Below are 19,546 nucleotides of genomic sequence, written 5' to 3'. Positions count from 1 at the left end.
TTTATTATGACCTCTTTCAATCTGGCATCCAAAACATAGCCCATTACAGAAAACTAAAACTAATAAAAACTAAACTAAAACTAAGCATTTTCAAAAAATAAAAAATAAACTAAAACTAGAAAACTCACTCTAAAAACTAACTAAAACTAACTGAATTTGAAGACAAAAATTCACAACGAAAATAAAACTAAAACTAATGAAAAATCCAAAACTATTATAACCTTGGTTGAGGCCACAATTGAGACAATGACAAATGTGTGTAAATGACCAAGCTGGTACCTAAACAGTAGACTTTTCCAGAGACGGAGGCCATGAACTGGGTGAAAAGTAGGTCTGTGAGGGGCCGGTCCACCAGGGACACCTCCAGGGCCTGAGGCTGCAGAGCCAGGCCCGCCTTCACCTCCGCCTCCGGGAGAGACACCTGGACATGGAAATACAACCAAAGTTACCTTGGAGAGAGAAAAGTTTGATGGGATTCCTAGCAGTGGTGGAAAGTAACTAAGTACATTTACTCAAGTGCTGTACTTAAGTACAATTTTGTGGTACTTGTACTTTACTTGAGTATTTCCATTTTATGTCACTTTATACTTCTACTTTACTACATTTTGAGCCAAATATTGTTCTTTTTACTCCACTACATTTAGCTGACGGCTTTAGTTACTTTTCAGGTCGAGATTTAACATAAAAATACATTTAAAGTGATTAAACTTGGGTCGTTTTTTTTTTAATTAAACCTCAGAACAGTATATTAAGTAGTTAAAATGAGCCCTATATTGATCAAATTAAATGCTGCTTACATAAATGCATCATTATATCAATCCAATAATAAACAGTATTTGGAATATGTTTGGACAATCTGAATGGGTCCATTCTGCATGAAGAGTACTTTTACTTTTGATACTTTAAGTACATTTTGATGCTGATACTTTTGTACTTTTACTGAAGTAAGTTTTGAATACAGGACTTTTACTTGTAGTGGCGTAATTTCACCCTGTGGTATTAGTACTTTTACTTAAGTAAAGGATCTAAATACTTCTTCCACCACTGATTACTAGTAGGGCTTGGCAATATATCAATATAAAAAATATATTGACACATTTTTAATTTTGTGATATGGAATTAGACCATATTGCAAATATCGATAGTTCTTTTTTTTCTTCTTCTTTCTTTATATATAAATGCTGCCCTTACTAGGGTTTGTCATATTCAGTTATTTTGTAATGTTCGTTATTCTTTTCTCATATAAATATATTTATTTTAGAAAAAGATTGGCCTATTATATTTCATAGGCTATTTTTATTTAAGAGAGGGATGGGCAACTTAAATGCTGGAGGGGGCCACAGTTCTTCATGTTCACTATCACAGGGCCACATATAGGACCGTGCACTTAACCAGATATGATGAAACTGCAATTTTAAATATGTTTACAGTGCAGTAACTTAACATATTTCATGCTCAAATGCATGTTTAACAGTATAAATAGGAATACAAAAGGTTTGAAGCAAATAAAAAATAACCACTTACTGTGATTTTTTTTTTTTTTCAGTGCAAGAACAGCAGAACAACATTAATTTCAAGAAGTAATTTTGTGCATTTTTACACTGCACTTTAAAGATTTCATGCTCAAATGCATGTAGTTGTACTGAGGGCCACTTCAAGTGAGGGTGCGGGCCGTATGCGGCCCCCGGGCCTCCAGTTGCCCATCCCTGATTTAATATATTTTATTATTTAAATGTGCACTTTATGGAGCTTTGATTGAAAAAAAAAAAATATTAAAAAAAAAAAGGTACTCCTGTTGTTGTACAGTATTTATGTTCACTTAAATAAACGGTTTCAATAAAACTACTTGTGACATGTCATACTTGCCTTTGACTGAACATTTGCTCTCACTTTGCGATAAAAATATCGGGATGTATATCGTATATCGATAATCAGCCTAAATATATCGAGATATGACTTTTGGTCCATATCGCCCAGCCCTAAACTAGATAAGTAGTGAAGCCAATCATGTCTCTGGGAATAAACCTTAAAATCTAGATACTACTCACTCATTCAGGATAATTTCTAAATGTCTATAAAACATTTAGGCAGTACTTTTGACACGACCTACTATCTTCCATGTTATGGTTTAAATAGACAAATATGGAACAAATGAAATCAAGTATTGACGGTCCATTTAATTGGAGACTAAAATGCAGGAAAACTAAATTTAGGTTTTGAGATATTCCAGTCAAATGAGAGAAATCTGAATATTGGACTTCCAGCTGTAATTCAGCAGAGTCAGCTAGGGATCCTATGGAATTAGTGGGAAAAAAAGACCCCATTTAAACTGAGATCTACCTTTTCATATGGTAGCACAGCATGTGAGTTAATTTCTTCCGTTTAACATTTTGAAGTTAGGTTTGAAAGATATATATATATTTTTTTTTTCTTTTTTTAATGTGCCATTTATCACTGCCAGAAACTGTAAAGAGAGAAATTATTGTCCCATTTTCACATTTCTGAGTCACTGAACAGATCATGTCCGACAAACACTTTCATCAGGAAAAATAACCAAATCGAAGCTTGAAATAGTGACATTTCAATGAATATCACTTCATTCCACATGTCTCATTTAAAAGTTGTTTTACAACAGACAGACAAGCAGTGGAGTGACAAAAGTTCAATTAAACTTTGACTGAAAAGCAGTCAAAAAGAATTCAACTTGCTTTTTCCTTTTTCTAGAATGATGGCATTATAACTGTTATATTGCACCAAAGACACTTCTGAGTGTCTGAGTGTTTTGCTTCTAGCCTGATTGTGCTGTTTCCATGGAGGCGCAGCACTTATATATTTCAGTGGAAAAAACGAGGTCACACTGAGTAAAATGTGGCGGGAGCAAAAATAAAAAACAACCCTGAAACTGCTCAGAGGCTTAAATGACTAAAAGGCTCCGGCAGTTTAAGCCGGCAGATAAAGTCCTCACTAGTATAAAAACTAGAGCCTGCTGAGTCTTACATGCACGCTGTAGTCTCCAGGTTTGGCCTGGAAGCAGAAGCCTCCCTGGGGATCAGAGTCGATGGTCCTGCTCCAGGTCTTGTCCTGGCCCAGCGAGGTCAGAGAGACCTTGTAGCGCCCCTGCTGCTTCATGCCTTCAGGCAGCCGGCTGATGGAGATCTGACCACACACACTGAACCTGAGTGGGAACAACAGAACGTAGATAAACCCATGTGGTGATGTGAAAACCAAGCTTGAAGCTGAATTTTTGGAACAGACATAGCTAGGCCTAGCCTGGCTAACAGCAGACTAATCACAAAGGAGATCTAGTCTGGATACCTGCTATTCATTTCTCCGTAGAGGAGGCGTGGTTTACAATCCTCCAGAGCCGTTTATTGGGCGCTACGAATGTCTATCAAAAGCGTCTGAGGTTAGTTTTCACAGTAATCTTGGATATTTAAATGTGTTTTTGTCTTTAAATAAGTTTTGGATCAAATCAAACCAAAAAAAAGACAAAATGACAGAAAAAAAACACAAAATGACCAAAAAAGACACAAAATGACTGAAAAAACCCTAAATTACTTAAAAAAGACAGAATGACCAAAAAAGACACAAAATGACTGAAAAAAACCCTAAATTACTTTAAAAAAAAGAGACAAAATGACTGAAAAAAACCTAAATGGTAGCTCTTAGCCAATCGTATCAGTTATACCAGATGACGTATGTAGAGCGACAGAAATTTGAGGAAGCATCGAGCAAGAAGACGACTGATGTTTACATAGCCAGACTAGCCCATCTCTACTTTGAGACTAAAATGCTCAATTCTGCTTCTGCAAAGTTTTCCTGCAGCATGTTCTGACTCTGGCTGCTCTGTAGTTTCAGCTCACAGTCTACCGGCAGTGTTGGTGTGTGTGTGTCTGTGAGAGAGTGTTGCTTGCTGCTTTGCTTCTCCAGTTCTAACTTTCTGCAAGATTATTTATTTTTACGCCTTATCCCCCCTCATGTTATTCAGCCACACACATCCACTGATTTTATGGTCAATAGACAAGCTGCTAGGGGTCTCTGGGGGCTCCACTGTCCCCCGGCTCGTAGCCAGATCACCGTGGTTACAGCAGCGAGCGGTAGCGGGGCTAGTTGGTAGATTAGGCTTTTGCCAAATCCTGTTGGAAGCAAGGCTAAAACATCCGTTTTTGGTGGTGAAACAGGAGTGTAAAGTCAAACGTTGTTCTTCTTTTAAAACAAACTTTGGCTCTAAACTATTTAAAACACCATCTACAGGTAAAGAGAGTTTCGCTTCTGCTGCAGCCATGTTGGATCCGTAAGAAAACTACAAAACTACAAGATTTCCGCCTGTCCAAGAATACGCGTCATCGTCTTGCCGTCCCTCCCCGTTCTGTGATTGGATCCCTAAAACAGGACTAAGAATCCGCTATAGACACCAGACCCTTTCGCAGTTGGAAACGTAATCGAGCGTGCAAGGCAGTCTGGGTATACCCAGGCTAACCTACGCCTGTCATGATAACAAAATGTTTTAAGGACGATATATTTTCTCAGAAACTATCAGGATGAACGATAGTATTGTTGTATCGATGTTGTTTTAGTTTTATAACGATATTAGAGCATAATAAGCACATCCTTTTCCACAACAATTCATTTTTTAATCTTGAGAATATCAAACATTAGAATTGAAATGTGGAAAAGAAATATTAAAATATCGTAGATAAACAAATAAAAAAACTACAACCAAAACAAAGAAAATAGACTTTTAGGCTCTGTTAACAAAACATTGCATGTATTATATTATTTTATTATAAAAATTAAATATAAACAGCTTGAATGGCTGCGTGGGAAATATAGTTTTTTTTCAGCAATTCGTACTGCCTGTCAAACATTAGCAGTTTTACTTTAAAGACAACACAAAAACGACAATATATTGAGTCCAGAAAAAACTATTGCGTCCATTTTTACAGGTGCATCTCAATAAATAATATGATGGAAAAGTCCATTTCCAGTAGTTCCAGTCAAATAGCCCCAACCAAGTATTGAGGCCAACATTTCCATATTAAACACTTTTTAGAATTGGTATTTTGTAATATAAATTTTTTTTGAGACTGAATTTTAGGTCTTCATTAAATGTAAGCCATAATCATTATAATTAGAAGAAATTAAATAAATTAAGGCATGAAATGTTTCATTCTGTGTCTAATGGATCTATATAATATGTTATTTTCACCTTTTGTATTGAATTACTGACAAAAATAAACTTTCTATGATAATCTCATTTATTGAGATGCATCTGAACGATAAGTCGATATAGTAATTATGGTGACAGGCCTGGACGTACCCTGCTGTGATGATGTCAGGAAGTTGGGGCGTGTTTGGGGCGATCTTCACTGTGATTGGCTCAAAGAACATGAGCTCCTTGCTGACCCGGATGGTGTAGGTACCAGCCGTCATGTTCTCCAACCGGAAAGATCCATCCTCTTTGCTGATCACTGAGGACAGAAGAGCAACGTTAGCAGCTACAGTGTGAAAACAATAAATAATAATAATTCATAATGAGAACCTCTGAATGCACAAATTGACTATAAATGTTTGCAGGGTTCGTACACTTTAACAGTGGTCAAATTCAGGCATTTTTTAGGACTTTCAAGCTCAATTTTCAAGCTTTTCCAGTATCTTACACCTGTTGTAAATTGCATGTTTTAGATGAGTACTTGCATACTAAAAGGGGGAGATTTCACTTAACCCTTTATCAGGTGAATAACTACATTTGGTAACTTCAGTGGATATCAAAATGGGGTCGAGAAAAAAGTTGCAAATTTACTAGATTAAAGTGGCAAATCTACAAGAAAAAAAGTCGCAGATTTAAGAGATTTAAAGTGGTGAATCTGTGAGAAAAGTTGCTTTTTCCCCACTTCTTTCTCATAAATCTGTGACTTTTTTTCCACGCAGATTTGCTACTTTAAATCTCTTAAATCTGCAACTTTTTTTCTTGTAGATCTGCCACATTAATCTAGTAAATTTGCAACTTTTTTCTCAAAATATTTTTATTTTTTATTTTGGATATCCGCTAAAGTTACCAAATACGGTTCTTCGCCTGATAAAGGGTTAACCATAGAAACAGCGATGGTATTACACTTTTAGGAGGAACGGTCTTCATTTCAGATAGGCTACTCATTATTTTTACATTGAACATGTGATTATCTATAGTCTATAGATGGATATAGTCAGATTGCAAGAGAAATACAGTAAGAATTTCAAGCATTTACAAGCACTTTATCCAAAATCCAAGCACTTTTTAAACCTTGAAAATATGTTTAAATTTAAGCATTTTCAAGGATTTCAAGCACCCGTATGAACCCTGTGTTTGGATATTTTTTATGCTTTTTAAGATGCATCTAAAGCAGTGAGGGTCATGGTATGGCCACCTTTGATCTGGTTGTTGAGGGACACTGTGGCATCAGAGACGCCCTCCCCTCCGACACTGTTGAGGACTCGGCCCGTCACAGAGAAGCCCATGACCCGGAAGATGGGCTGCAGGCCGAGCAACAGAAACAGAATGACGTGTCAGAATTCAGCACCATGCTTAAAACGTAGTCATCATCACAATATAATGACAAATATTACATTTCATATTGAAAAACAAAAGACATCATTTGAGTCTTTACCTCCAGTTTCAAACTGTTGTGTTCCACCTTGAAGTTCATCCTAGAAGGAGCGACATCAAACGTGATCCTCTCTCCTCTGTAGAACGGCACCTGCAGGGAAGGATTTGATGAGAGGCAGAATTAGAGGCAGAAACACTGTTTACGTTAGAGAGAAGCAGGGCCGCTGTCAGTGCAGTTAAAAGTTACAATGTGATGAAATCAAACCCCACATCTGATACCAATCTGTCTGCATTTTTCTGCATTACCTAGTAGGGCTGATATCTAGCAATTTTCCATGGTTTTCTTGAGAATGATTTCGGTTATTATCAAGAAAACCATGGAAAATGGCTGGATATCAGCTCTTAAATTAATGCAGCAATTATGCAGCAATTATGAGCTATTTTTGTTGTTATCATTATATTTGTCCAAACAAGTGTACCCTTAGTTGTAGCAGTCATTAAAATGAAGGTTGCAGTGTTATCAAAGGATGCAGAGGAGCGGTCTCAGGTTGCAAGTGCACGGAGGAGAAAAAAAAAAAAGTTGCAAGTGCACGTGTGATTTGTTGTGATGACGTCGTAGCTGTTCGGCGGAGCACCGGTCAGACAGTATTGTGGGTATGGCATGGTTGGAATAAACAAAGTTGAGTCGGGCTTTAATTTCAGCGAGGCAGTTTGGAGTAAAGTGGCAGGAAATATTCCTGAGTTGAAGAGCAGAGTATTAGCAGAGGACCAGAGATGCAGCAGCTAGCTGCTAGCTGTTAATGACTGGTCTACAGAAGGATGGAGAGAGCAAACGGAGTAAGGAAGGTCCAATCTGGAGGCAGACGAAGGCCAAGCCCGGGTAGAGACATTGGAGAGATAGCAGCTGGCGGCTAGCAGGCCTAGAGCCGGCTGTTGGTCTCTGCGCTGGGGTGGAAGAGGGCAGCAGCTAGTGGCCGCGGTGAGCAGACAGGACCAGACGAGGAGGTAAATAAAAAATAGTGCGATCGTCAGCACGCTTGTTAATCAAAGACGAAACATGGTACCGTTTGATTTTACATGAATCGGTACTCGTAGTACCGACGGAATTCGGTTGGTACCTATAACAGTACCGAATTCGGTACCCATCCCTAACTGTATGTCACTGCATTGGTTCTAACCACAATAGTTAATCCAAAATGTGTCTATAAAGGCAGACACGGTAAATTTCAGAATTTTGACAGTGGATCAGGTTTAAATAGTGTAGTGTGTTATTCTACCACTAAAAATTTGTTGTTGATACTTTTCAAAATCCAGATGAACCATTGTTCGCATCGACATAGATTAGACTCCCTGCACAGCACTTATTTTAACAGAAAATGCCTTATTTCTTCCTGTAAGTCGCTTTGGATAAATGCATCTGCTAAATGACGTAATGTAAATGTAAATTTAGTTTCCATATGCTGACAAATTATGTACAACCTGTTCAACTGACTAGCAGTTTACTGGCCTGCTGTTACATACATGTGAACTACAGCGATGCACCGCTGCTGAATGATTATAGAGGAAACACTGGAAAGGATATTTGGCTTCAGTTTTCTTTTGGCCTGGCGGTTCTAATTGCTCTGCCAGTCCTGTACAATTACAGGGGAGACATATGTGCTACAGGAGTGTTTGCTCCTGCACTTACTGTCACCATGGTAACAGATGTCACCAAATCAAGCGGGAGTGAGATAAATGACAACAGCCTTCTTCTGCTTTTTAACAGAAAGCTTACCACGGTGTACTCTCCGCTGGCCAGCGACGGGAAGCTGAAGACGCCGTCCTCTCTGGACAGAGCGCTGCACAGGTAGAGCAGGGAGCTGTCTCCAGAGTCGGCCCCCTCCACTGGGGACGAGTTACAGCCACTGACGTCCTGAAAACAAGCAATTTAATATGTAGTGATATAACTTAAGTTCTGCGGTTTGAAATCGGAACAAAAAGTTATTTCAATTGTTTTTTTTGTTCACAGTGATGTCTTTTAATTCCTTGTTTTGTCAGTCTAAGCCCAAAGATATTCAGCTTCACATGAGATAAAATCACTAAAATCTCCATATTTAAGAAGCTGAAAACAGCATTTTCTGCCATTTTTGCATGTCGAAACCCCAAATACAAGTATGAACTTGAAAATGAGAGTAAAAATTTGAATCATACTTTCGGAAAATGTTCACTGCGCTCAGCCTGCCCTGAGGGTTTAATAACGTCAGTTTACCTCTTTCTTGACTGTGGCTGAGTACAGCAGGAAGGTGACCTCCTTCATGGGCTCTCCATCACTGCGGACCTCCCCCGAGACATCGTAACCCCCGACGACCAGATGGTCGGCGGCCGGGGCGTTGGCATTGGAGACGAGCACTGAGGTGGCGCTCTGTAGGAAGACGGCAAAGGTCAACACGGCAGTTAGAGTGAGGGTCAGAATGATGGGCGTGTCAGGAGCAGTGAGATTACTGCTGGAGGTCATTAGTTATAAAGCTGCTGAGCTGACAGGGAACCTTATCAGCTGAGCAGGTAGCTGGATAATGAAGTATTCCACAGTAAGGTGATAGCGAATTAAAAAGACCTCTGAGATCATGTATTCTTCGCTGTATTAATGACATCATACTGTACTGAACTGTGAGAAGGAAAATGATGTCAGACACAGGTCCAATCTGACTGAAATCATTAATAGTCAGGCGGCTTAGCGAAAAAAAGGGGACACGCCGGACAAAAGCACCACATTTTTGCCACATGCTCTCTATCACCATAGGTTTCAATTTTTGGTAGGAGCCACTTCATCAAGATTCCGGAACGGATATGGCACCCATATAAAGTCTATGAGAACCAGTATATCTTCCAAGCCACTTAAAAGGTCAATCTTGGTGTCAAAAAATACATTTTCTGGGTCAAGGAATCATTTAAAGCTCTTGAGAATATCCCTAGATGATTATTTGATCAAATAGATATGTTCATTTTGGCCATGTATTTATGTAATTTCCAACTCAGTTCCTAAGCAGTCTAAAATATATGAATATACGTCATATACAGTGCATGTATTCTGAAAAATGGATAACGTGCATACATTTAATTGATATATTGATATAAGTCACAAAGCTGCTCTTGTTACAGATGTCTCCACTCTACGATGTGCCGTTTTAAAACAAGGACCTTTTTCTGTTTATTTTGTGAGCAACACGAGTATCTGAACTGTACTTGGGGAGAGTAAAGAAAAATCTGAGCATGACAACAAAACCCTTTGATGCACAACATGGTCTAAAGTGACCCGACAGAGTTTTTATGTTCTATATCTTTGCAAATAATTATTTTGATCATTCAGTATTACATGTTTTCCTCAATTAGTTTGTTTTTGATCACCATACATCCTAATTTTATGATTCCCTTTATTAATTTTTTAATAAAATCCCTTTTTGTGTCACTACCCTTCTAATGCACAACATGGGTCAAAAATGACCCACATCCATTCTTTAGCTAAGTAGCTTGCTAAGCTAACTACTTAGCTAGCGTTTTGGCTAAATAGCTTGCTAAGCTAACTACTTAGCTAACTTTTTGGCTAAGTAGCTTGCTAAGCTAACTAGTTAGCTAAATACTTAGCCAAGTAGTTAGCTACGTAATAATACAAAAACGTTTTGTTTCTTCATAAAGTATGGGAGGCAAAATGGAAATAATGATCTGTTGTTATAAAAACAAGATATTTAAAGAATACTTGGAATATTCAAACATAAAATAAGTTGATATCAAAAGATAGAGCACAGAAACACACAGCAAGCATTAAATAACATGGGGAATCAATGCGGGTAATTTTTGATAATGATTTTGGTTATTATCAAGAAAATCATGGAAAATGTCTAGATATCAGCTCTTAAATTAAACTCTTATCAGCTATTGTTGTTGTTATCATTATATTTGTCCAAACAAATGTACCTTTAGTTGTACCAGGCATTAAAATGAACAAGAAATTGAAGAATAAGGGTGTTTTTTTCCATGAACCATCTACTTGAGCAGGCTACCCGAGAATATTAACAGCTGCCAAAGTACATCTGGTGACCCATTTTGGCATTTATTTTTTATTCATTTATTTTTCTCATCTTTGTGAGAGAAAGACACCATCCACCATCAATAAACGGTCTGTGCTTTGTCCATACATTGATTTATTTGTGGAGGTCGGCCACAATATCAACATTGCCTGCCACAAATTGGTTCTTTTCTTTTCTTTTCCCAATCTGAAATGGTTAAAATCTTATTTGTCGAGCTGAGCATAGCACATTGATTTACTCGGCCCCTCTTTGCCCCGATATCTCGCCATCTCTCTTAAAAAACACATCGACAATGGGAGCATCTGTGAATAGCTCGTCCTCTTCATGCACTCTCTGTATCGAGACATGATTTAAGAATACTTTTTTTACCTACTGCATTTGCACTTTATAATGACTCCCCTTTTAGTAAGGACAGAAGAATATTTATTTAAACTTTAGCTTAAACTGCTTATACTGTATGTATCAAACTGTATTTTTGCACATGTATATTGCACACCTGTTTATTTACACACCTGTATATTTACACACTTGCTGTAACTGTTATCTATGAGTAACAGCTTCTAATGCACATCAACCATCCATTCCACTTTTTCTATCCTAGGCTATGTATTGTGGGCTCATTTTCTGTATAGGTGAAATATGTACAGTTGAAACCAGAAGTTTACATACACTATATAAAAAGACGCATATGCTTTTTTTCTCACTGTCTGACATGAAATCAGACAATCACTTTTCCTGTTTAAGGTCCGTTAGGATTACCAAACTTATTTCTATTTACTAAATGCCAAAATAATGAGAGAAGGATTTTTTTAGACAATTTATTACTTTCTTCAAAGTCAGAAGTTTACATACACTAACATTATTATGCCTTGAAACAATTTGGGAAAGCCCAGATGATGCTGTCATGTCTTTGGAAGCTTCTGACTTTGAAGAAAGTAATAAAAAAAATTCTAAAAAAATCCTTCTCTCATTATTCTGGCATTTAGTAAATAGAAATAATTTTGGTAATCCTAACGGACCTAAAACAGGAAAAGTGATTGTCTGATTTCATGTCAGACAGTGAGAAAAAAAGCATATGTGTCTTTTCATATAGTGTATGTAAACTTCTGGTTTCAACTGTATGTATACATGTGTTGTGTTGTGTGTATGTTGGCTGCTGGAACACCTAAATTTCACTGCTGGGATGAATAAAGTACATCTTATCTTATCTTATGATCATGCCCGGGAGAAAGGATTGTTGTTTGGCTTGTTCCTGCAGAGAAAACGTCTGGCTGAATTCCTGAATGCAACCAATCTGGAGTTCTGCACAATAGTCTAGACAGAATTGTCCAAAAAGTGAAAGTGAGGAGCATTTATGGGTACAAGTCGGGAACCGGCCTACATTACTTATTTCAAGGGTGCTGAATCCAAAAAAAATGGTTCCCAAGCGAAATTTTGGTTTTTTGACCTTCTCATTGCATATCAATATGGCGGCCGTTGGTGGTTGGACCATTTTCCCCGAGTTTTTTTGTAAATAGGCAATCAAAGATGAGGAAATTAAGTTTCTGGATCTATAGTCTAGGGTCAGAGCAAGAATATAGTGGAGTCTCAGTGTCTTTTTTATATATATATATATATATATATGCATAAAAAAGTGAGCCTCCACTATATTCTTGCTCTGACCCTAGACTATAGATCCAGAAACTTAATTTCCTCATCTTGATTACCTACTTACAAGTAAACTAAGGGGAAATGGTCCAATGACTGTGCAAGATGGGCAATTTGGTGGCCATTTGATACAAATTAGAAGGTAAAAAACTCAAAATTTCGCTTGGGAACCATTTTTTTTGGACTCAGCCCCCTTGAGATATGAAAAGTAGGCCGGTTCCCGACTTGTACCCATAAATGCTCCTCACTTCTTATAGAGGGCCTTTTTCTGAAATCTGTCTAGACTACAAACGCTGAAGTTAATTTGGACAAGTTAGTCCATCAAAAATCATCGATCCCATATCTCTCGCCAAATCTGCCCGTAACTTCTCCCTCTCCATTGACGGCTCCACTTTGCTCTCTTCTCCTCACATCCGTAACCTCAGTGTCACTTTGGACCAGACCCTCTCCTCCAACCAGCACATCAAGAACATCACTGAAACAGACTTTTTCCACCTCAGGAACACATCCCGCCTCCATCCATCCCTCAGCCTTTCAGCTGCTGAGAACCTCTCTCTCCCTTTCTCATTTTCTTTCTCTCTCTCTTTCTCATTTTCTTTCTCTCTCTCTCTTTCTCATTTTCTTTCTCTCTCCCTTTCTCATTTTCTTTCTCTCTCCCTTTCTCATTTTCTTTCTCTCTCTCTTTCTTATGTTCTTTCTCTCTCTCTTTCTTATGTTCTTTCTCTCTCTCTTTCTTATGTTCTTTCTCTCTCTCTTTCTTATGTTCTTTCTCTCTCTCTTTCTTATGTTCTCTCTCTTTCTTATGTTCTCTCTCTCTTTCTTATGTTCTCTCTCTCTTTCTTATGTTCTTTCTCTTATTTTCTTTCTTTCAATCTTTCTTTGTTTCTATATTTATTCCCTGTTAAGCATCTTTGAAAAGCGCTATATAAATTCAATATATTATTATTATTATTATTATTAATAATATTTTTCCTAACTCAACATCCCACCCCTGTCAGCTATCATCACAAATAGAATCTCATGTTGTGAGAAACAATTTGAAGGCAGAGCTAAAGTGCTTTATGATGCAATATTGACTTAGATTTCTTCTCTCTCGTGACGATATTTTGTGGCCCCCACCTAGATATGAAATTTTAATGTGAGTTTTATATGAATGGCACTTTACTGTGTTGTGTGTGGAAGGTCCCTTTAATTACTTCTTTTGGTATTTTTGTGTCTTTTTTTGGTAAGTTTGTGTCTTTTTTGGTAATTCTGTGTCGTTTTTTGGTTATTTTGTTTCTTTTTTAAGTAATTTTTTTTTTCTGTCATTCTGTGTATTTTTTTGTCATTTTGTGTCTTTTAAGGGTAATTTAATGTTTTTTCAGTCATTTTGTGTCTTTTTTGGTAATTCTGTGTCGTTTTTTGGTCATCTTGTTTCTTTTTTAGGTAATTTAGTTTTTTCTGTCATTTTGTGTATTTTTTGGTAATTCTGTGCATTTTTTGTCATTTTGTGTCTTTCTTTGTCACTTTGTGTCTTTTTAAAATAATTTAGTGTTTTTTCAGACATTTTGTGTCTTTCTTTAATCATCTTGATACTGCCTCCAGCGGCCCCCAGGTAATTTGAGTTTGAGACCCCTGTTCTACAATCTTTTAAAAATAGTATATACATTTTTTGCAACTATATGGTTGGGCTCAAAAAGCTCTGATAACAGGTTTTTAAATGTCTCCAAGATTAATTTTTTTTTTCTTTTTAGAATAATAGGTTCACAGGAAAGACTAGCTCATCAATCATATGATCAAAAATGATTAAATTCATGACAATAAATGACAAAGCAGGAAGAAGGAAGAACGAGCGACATCAAATACATTAATGTTCCTACAGTCTGCCATTAATAAAGCTGATGGTACCAACCTGCTCCAGAGTCCAGGAGGGATGAGTAGCTGTGATGTCATAATTTCCAGGGAGTACTTTTAAAAAGGTATACCTGTGTTAGAAAGAGCAAAGAAGGAGAGCCCATGAAACAACAAACATTTGAACAGACATAAAGCAGGTTTAGTGAAGAAAAGCCAGTGCGAAGCTCTAATAATAATAATAATAATAAAATAACTATTTATATAGCACCTTTTAAAAACAGCAAAGTGCTTGGACAGAGCAGTAAATCACAACGAGAATGATGCCATGAGGCAAAAAACAATTCTAACATTAAAAGAAAAACAATAAGAGACGGAGGAGGAACACAAGACATTCACAGAAAATAAAAGGTAAAAGGAGTAAAAAAGTAAAAAGTGAAGAAGTAAAAAGGAGTGGTGAGATAGAAAGCATTACATAAAAGCAAGTCTATAAAAGTGGGTTTTAAGAAGTGATTTAACCCTTTGATGCACAACATATAAACACCTTCTAATACACAACATGGGTCAAAAACGACCTGCATTCATTTCCCATGTTATTTCATGCTGGCTGTGTGTTTGAATATCTTTCTTTTTTTTATTACAACAGATCATTATATCCATTTTTTCTTTTCATATTTTATGAAGAAAAATAGTTTTTGTATTATTACATCAAGTTTACACACATGGGTGAAAAAAAAAATGTTCTTGTGCATTAAAAGCGTAGTGATGCAAAAAGTGATACACTAAATTAACAACTTGAGTATATGTGTAACTATGTTTGTCTTATTTTGAAGGTTTAACTTTAAAAGAGTTGTTAGAACCACCAGATTACATTGGAAAATCACATATTTTAACATTTGAGACTTATTAGAGCCACCAAATAATAATTTCCATTGGAAAAACACCAATTTAACAAAAAAGGATAGTTAATATTTGTGTCTTCTTTGTTAGGTTTTAAATTGGTGATTTGTGAATTGGTGACATTGACCCCTTTGACGCACAACATATAAACACCTTCTAATGCACAACATGGTTCAAAAATGACCTGAAGCATAGTGATTTTAAAAAAAAGGTTTTTATTCAAAAAGTAAGAAACTAAAACAAAAATTAGGATGTATGATGATCAAAAACAAGTTATTTGAGGAAAACCTGCAATACTGAATGATGAAATGAATTTATTGTAAAGATATAAAATATAAAAACTTTGTTGGCTCACTTTAGACCCATGTTGTGCATCAAAGGGTTAAAAGAAGTTAGTGACTCAGCCCGCCTTACGTCCTCCTAACAAACAACAAGAGGAGAGACTTACTTCCCTCCGTGCTGTGTGACGACACTCTGGAGTTTCTCGTCTGTTCCTGCTCGCGTCAGTTTGACTTCAACTCCAGCTGGACCCAGGAGATGACCTTTACTCAGGACCTGGAGAGAGAGAGAGAGACATTTATTCCTCTTTATTCCACATTTATTCATTTATTCCTAGACTGACTTTTGTGAGAAAATGATTACAGAGAGGTTGGGGATGCAAATAAAAACTTGGGTTTCTGATCTTTTGTGTAGGGCTGGGCGATATGGACCAAAAGTCATATCCCGATATATTTAGGCTGAATATCGATATATAGGATATATATCCCAATATCTTAATAAGTGAGAGCAAAGTTCAGTCAAAGTCAAATATGACATTTATTGAAACTGTTTATTTAAAGGAACATAACAACAACAGGAGTACCTTTTTTTTTTTTTTTTTTTTTTTTTTAAAAACGCTCCATAAAGTGCACATTTAATAAAAAATAAAAAAATCTTAAATAAAAATAGCCTATAAAATAGAATAGGCCAATGGTGGTATAGTTTGTCTGAAAGTAGCTGAAAAATACATTTGTATATGGGTGTCCTGTGGCCTAGAGGTTAGGAAATCAGCTTGTTACCACAGGGATCGCTGGTTCGAATCCCAGGACTTATGGATCAAGAACTATTTGTCAAAAAATAGCAAAAAATTACCATATTATGGGATGTCCAAAAATGAACCCCTCGAAAAAGAAGTCATGTGTATTTTTGTCAAAAAAGGCTGAAAATGTGTCAATTATCGTCCGTTGAAACATATTAGAGCATAATATGGCCTGAAATATTTATATTTATATGAGAAAAGAATAACGAACATTACAAAATAACTAAATATGACAAACACTAGTAAGAGCAGCATTTATATATAAAGAAAGAAAAAAAACTTAACTATATCAATATATGCAATATGGTCTAATTCCATATCACATTTAAAAAAACATCAAGATATCTTTTATATTGATATATTGCCTAACCCTACTATTGTGTATGATTAAGAAGTGGAAGAACTGTAAAGTTAACTGCATACACACATAAAAGGCACTGATGCAAGTGTGAGAAGCTAAAGCTGAGCCTTTTTTCTAATCTCAGTCAGAACTCTGAGCCTTAAGCCCACTCTATATGCAGATAAGTTCCTAGAGGGTTTGTGTACATTAATGAGGTAGAAAATGAGAATTCTCACCGCTCCTGAGACGGAAAAGCCGGTGAACACAAAGTTGATGTCTTCTTCTTTGGTGCAGATGTCGCTCACTCCGTCCACATGGAGGTCGACACTGGTCGGCTCTAATGACAGGGGAAGCCCAAGAAGAAGAAAGAAAAGATAAATCAGAAGACGTGGAAGTGAGATCATGTAAACCAGTAGTTCTCAACCTTTTTGAGTCGCGACCCCCAATTTAACATGCATGTTGTCCGCGACCCCCGCTCACTGAACAGAATCTCACACGCACAGTTCAGATCACCCAAAAAAAGACACAAAATGACCAAAAAAAGACAGAAAATGACCAGAAAAGACAGAAAATGACCAAAAAAGGAAACAAAGTGACCAAAAAAGACACAAAATGACCAGAAAAGACAGAAAATGACCAAAAAAGGAAACAAAATTACCAAAAAAGACATAAATTGACCACAAAATTATCAAAAAGACACAAAATGACCATCAAAAGACACAAAATGACCAGAAAAGACAGCAAATGACCAAAATAGGAAACAAAATGACCAAAAAAGACACAAAATGACCATAAAAGACAGAAAATGACCAAAAAAGGAAACAAAATGACTAAAAAATACATAAATTGACCACAAAATGATCAAACAGACACAAAATGACCAACAAAAGACAGAAAATGACCATAAAAGACAGAAAATGACCAAAAAAGGAAACAAAATGACCAAAAAAGACACAAAATGACCAGAAAAGACAGAAAATGACCAAAAAAGACACAAAATGACCAAAAAAAGACATTAAGTGACCAAAAACACATTAACACATGAACACTTTAACACAGTGGAGACAGAGCTGACTTCCAAAATGTTTTGGCGACCCCCAGAAATCATCTCGCGACCCCAATTGGGGTCCCGACCCCAAGGTTGAGAATAGCTGATGTAAACAACCTGGTCTGCATAAATAATATTTGGTGAATTGTAATAATGCAGCTGTTGTACAATCTTACCGAAACTCCACCCAAGAGGAGGCTCAATCTTCAAAACAAAGTCCCCCTGTGTGAAAGAAATGTCTATAGATTACAATCATCATCAGTGAATAAAAGAGTTAAAGGCACTCAAAGGGGTGAATGTCATACCTTGTCATAGAGAGGGATCATGAAGTAGCCATTGATTGGCGCACAATCCGTTTGATACTTCAAGGAGCCTTGTTTGGTGTACAGTTTAATCTGTGCAGTAGAGAGAATAGAGACAAATTGATCATTACATCTATTTCGATTTGTTACAAGCTAAACCTGAACCATTACCAACCAATCAATCAGACTTTATTTGTATAGCACTTTTCATACAAGAGAAATGCAACACAAAGTGCTTCACATAAAAAAGGAGAGAAAATAATATTACTAATAAAATTTAGAAACGAGCTAACACCCTCCATCCACCCAACCCCATTATAAATAAAGCAAACTGAGGAAGCGCCATCTCAACGTGGAGCAGTGAGGAAACACTGGATATATATATATATATAACCAAATTAAAAAGAAAAGTCTTAAGTTTGCTCTTAAAAATATGAACTGTCTCTGATGCCCTCAGGTCGAGTAGAGGTTGGTCCAAGGTTATTATAGTTAATGAAAACTAACGAAAAATGAAAACTAGAATTGAAAAAACATATTTGTTAACTGAAAAAGTAAAAACTAGAGTTTAAAAAAAAAAAAAAAAAAAGATAAATAACTAAAACTGTATTTTGTGGTTACAAAACTAACAAAAATTAGAGTGAAAATGTTCTTCGTTTTCGTCAACTTTTTTCATATGTAAACCTTTTTGGTTGATATGAAATCTATTTCATCCATCTGGTATTATGACTTAAACTTATTGGGGCTGAGATGGATCAGACAAAGGAAATAAAGGAAACATTTATTGTGACTCGCACCCAACAAATACCCCATTACAAAAGAACTAAAACTAACACTAATAAAAACAAAATAAAAATTAAGCATTTTCCAAAAAATAAAAAACAATTAAAACTAGCAAACACACTCTTAAAAACTCACTAAAACTAAATTAATTTGAAAACAAAAATTGACAACGAAATAAAAAAAAATCCAAAACTAGTATAACCTCGGATCGGTCTCAGTTGCTTTACTTATAACAGCAAAATGTGTTGAGTAGTTTGTATGAGCTGTCATTCACAAACAGACCAGTCTGTCTGCGGTTTAGTTAATTTAACCAATTAAGCGAGTGGCTAATCCCCTGGAGCCTGTGAATGAGCAGGGATTAGGACTGAAGGCTTCCTCATGGACAGACGGACAGGTTTAAGAGTGTGCAGTGACGTGTCTCCAACATATTAACACACTAAATTAATCTATGCTAACACACAGATTTTCAGACATCCGTGAGTGCCAATTGGCGAATTAGCAAAGTAGCTAGTAGATTAATTACCGTTAAACTACTTTTTATGCTTTAATTTATGTATATCGGAGACATAGAAGCACATTTGACATATTTGCCACTGCTGTTATTGTCATTTCATTCAAACAAATCTGCAGCCTCCGCCTAACCTTTAGCTTTAGCTTACTACGATACAGCGGCTAACTGTTAGCTGCTAGCTGCTAGCCGGGAGGTTTGCACTCTCACCTCGATCAGAGAGTAGTTGATCTCCACGTCAGATTTCACAAATCCACCGCATGCCACCACTATGTCTTCAGAGGAGACAGTCAGGAACTGGGAATAGGTGATACAGAATAAAACCCAGAGGGCTCCCACGTCTGCCCGGATCGTAATTCTCAACATTTTGGCTGACCGATCTCTCGATGAGCCGAGCAACAGCACGCTGCCTCCGGTTCCGGACCAGCTGAGCCGCTGTCAGTGACGGAGCACAGCGCCGCCA

General features: G+C 36.8%; 1 protein-coding gene across 1 annotated transcript in view; it reads right to left on the bottom strand.

The window, feature by feature from the left end:
* nomo (nodal modulator) overlaps nt 1–19,546 on the bottom strand; it is an 86,830-nt gene that overhangs the window by 28,205 nt on the left and 39,079 nt on the right. The window contains exons 17-29 of the mRNA XM_059354245.1: nt 19,294–19,518; nt 17,799–17,888; nt 17,670–17,715; nt 16,682–16,782; nt 15,476–15,582; nt 14,189–14,261; nt 8,835–8,987; nt 8,361–8,498; nt 6,648–6,737; nt 6,408–6,513; nt 5,321–5,471; nt 2,998–3,175; nt 280–421 (exon numbers count right to left, since the gene is read on the bottom strand). Of these exons, the coding sequence (XP_059210228.1) occupies nt 280–421; nt 2,998–3,175; nt 5,321–5,471; nt 6,408–6,513; nt 6,648–6,737; nt 8,361–8,498; nt 8,835–8,987; nt 14,189–14,261; nt 15,476–15,582; nt 16,682–16,782; nt 17,670–17,715; nt 17,799–17,888; nt 19,294–19,518 (1,600 nt within the window). The remainder of the gene's footprint in view (nt 1–279; nt 422–2,997; nt 3,176–5,320; nt 5,472–6,407; nt 6,514–6,647; nt 6,738–8,360; nt 8,499–8,834; nt 8,988–14,188; nt 14,262–15,475; nt 15,583–16,681; nt 16,783–17,669; nt 17,716–17,798; nt 17,889–19,293; nt 19,519–19,546) is intronic.

This window comes from Centropristis striata, chromosome 1 (assembly GCF_030273125.1).
Source record: "Centropristis striata isolate RG_2023a ecotype Rhode Island chromosome 1, C.striata_1.0, whole genome shotgun sequence".
Classification (NCBI taxonomy): domain Eukaryota; kingdom Metazoa; phylum Chordata; class Actinopteri; order Perciformes; family Serranidae; genus Centropristis; species Centropristis striata.
Note: the sequence above shows the minus strand (reverse complement) of the source record. Positions and strands in the feature narration are given on the sequence as shown.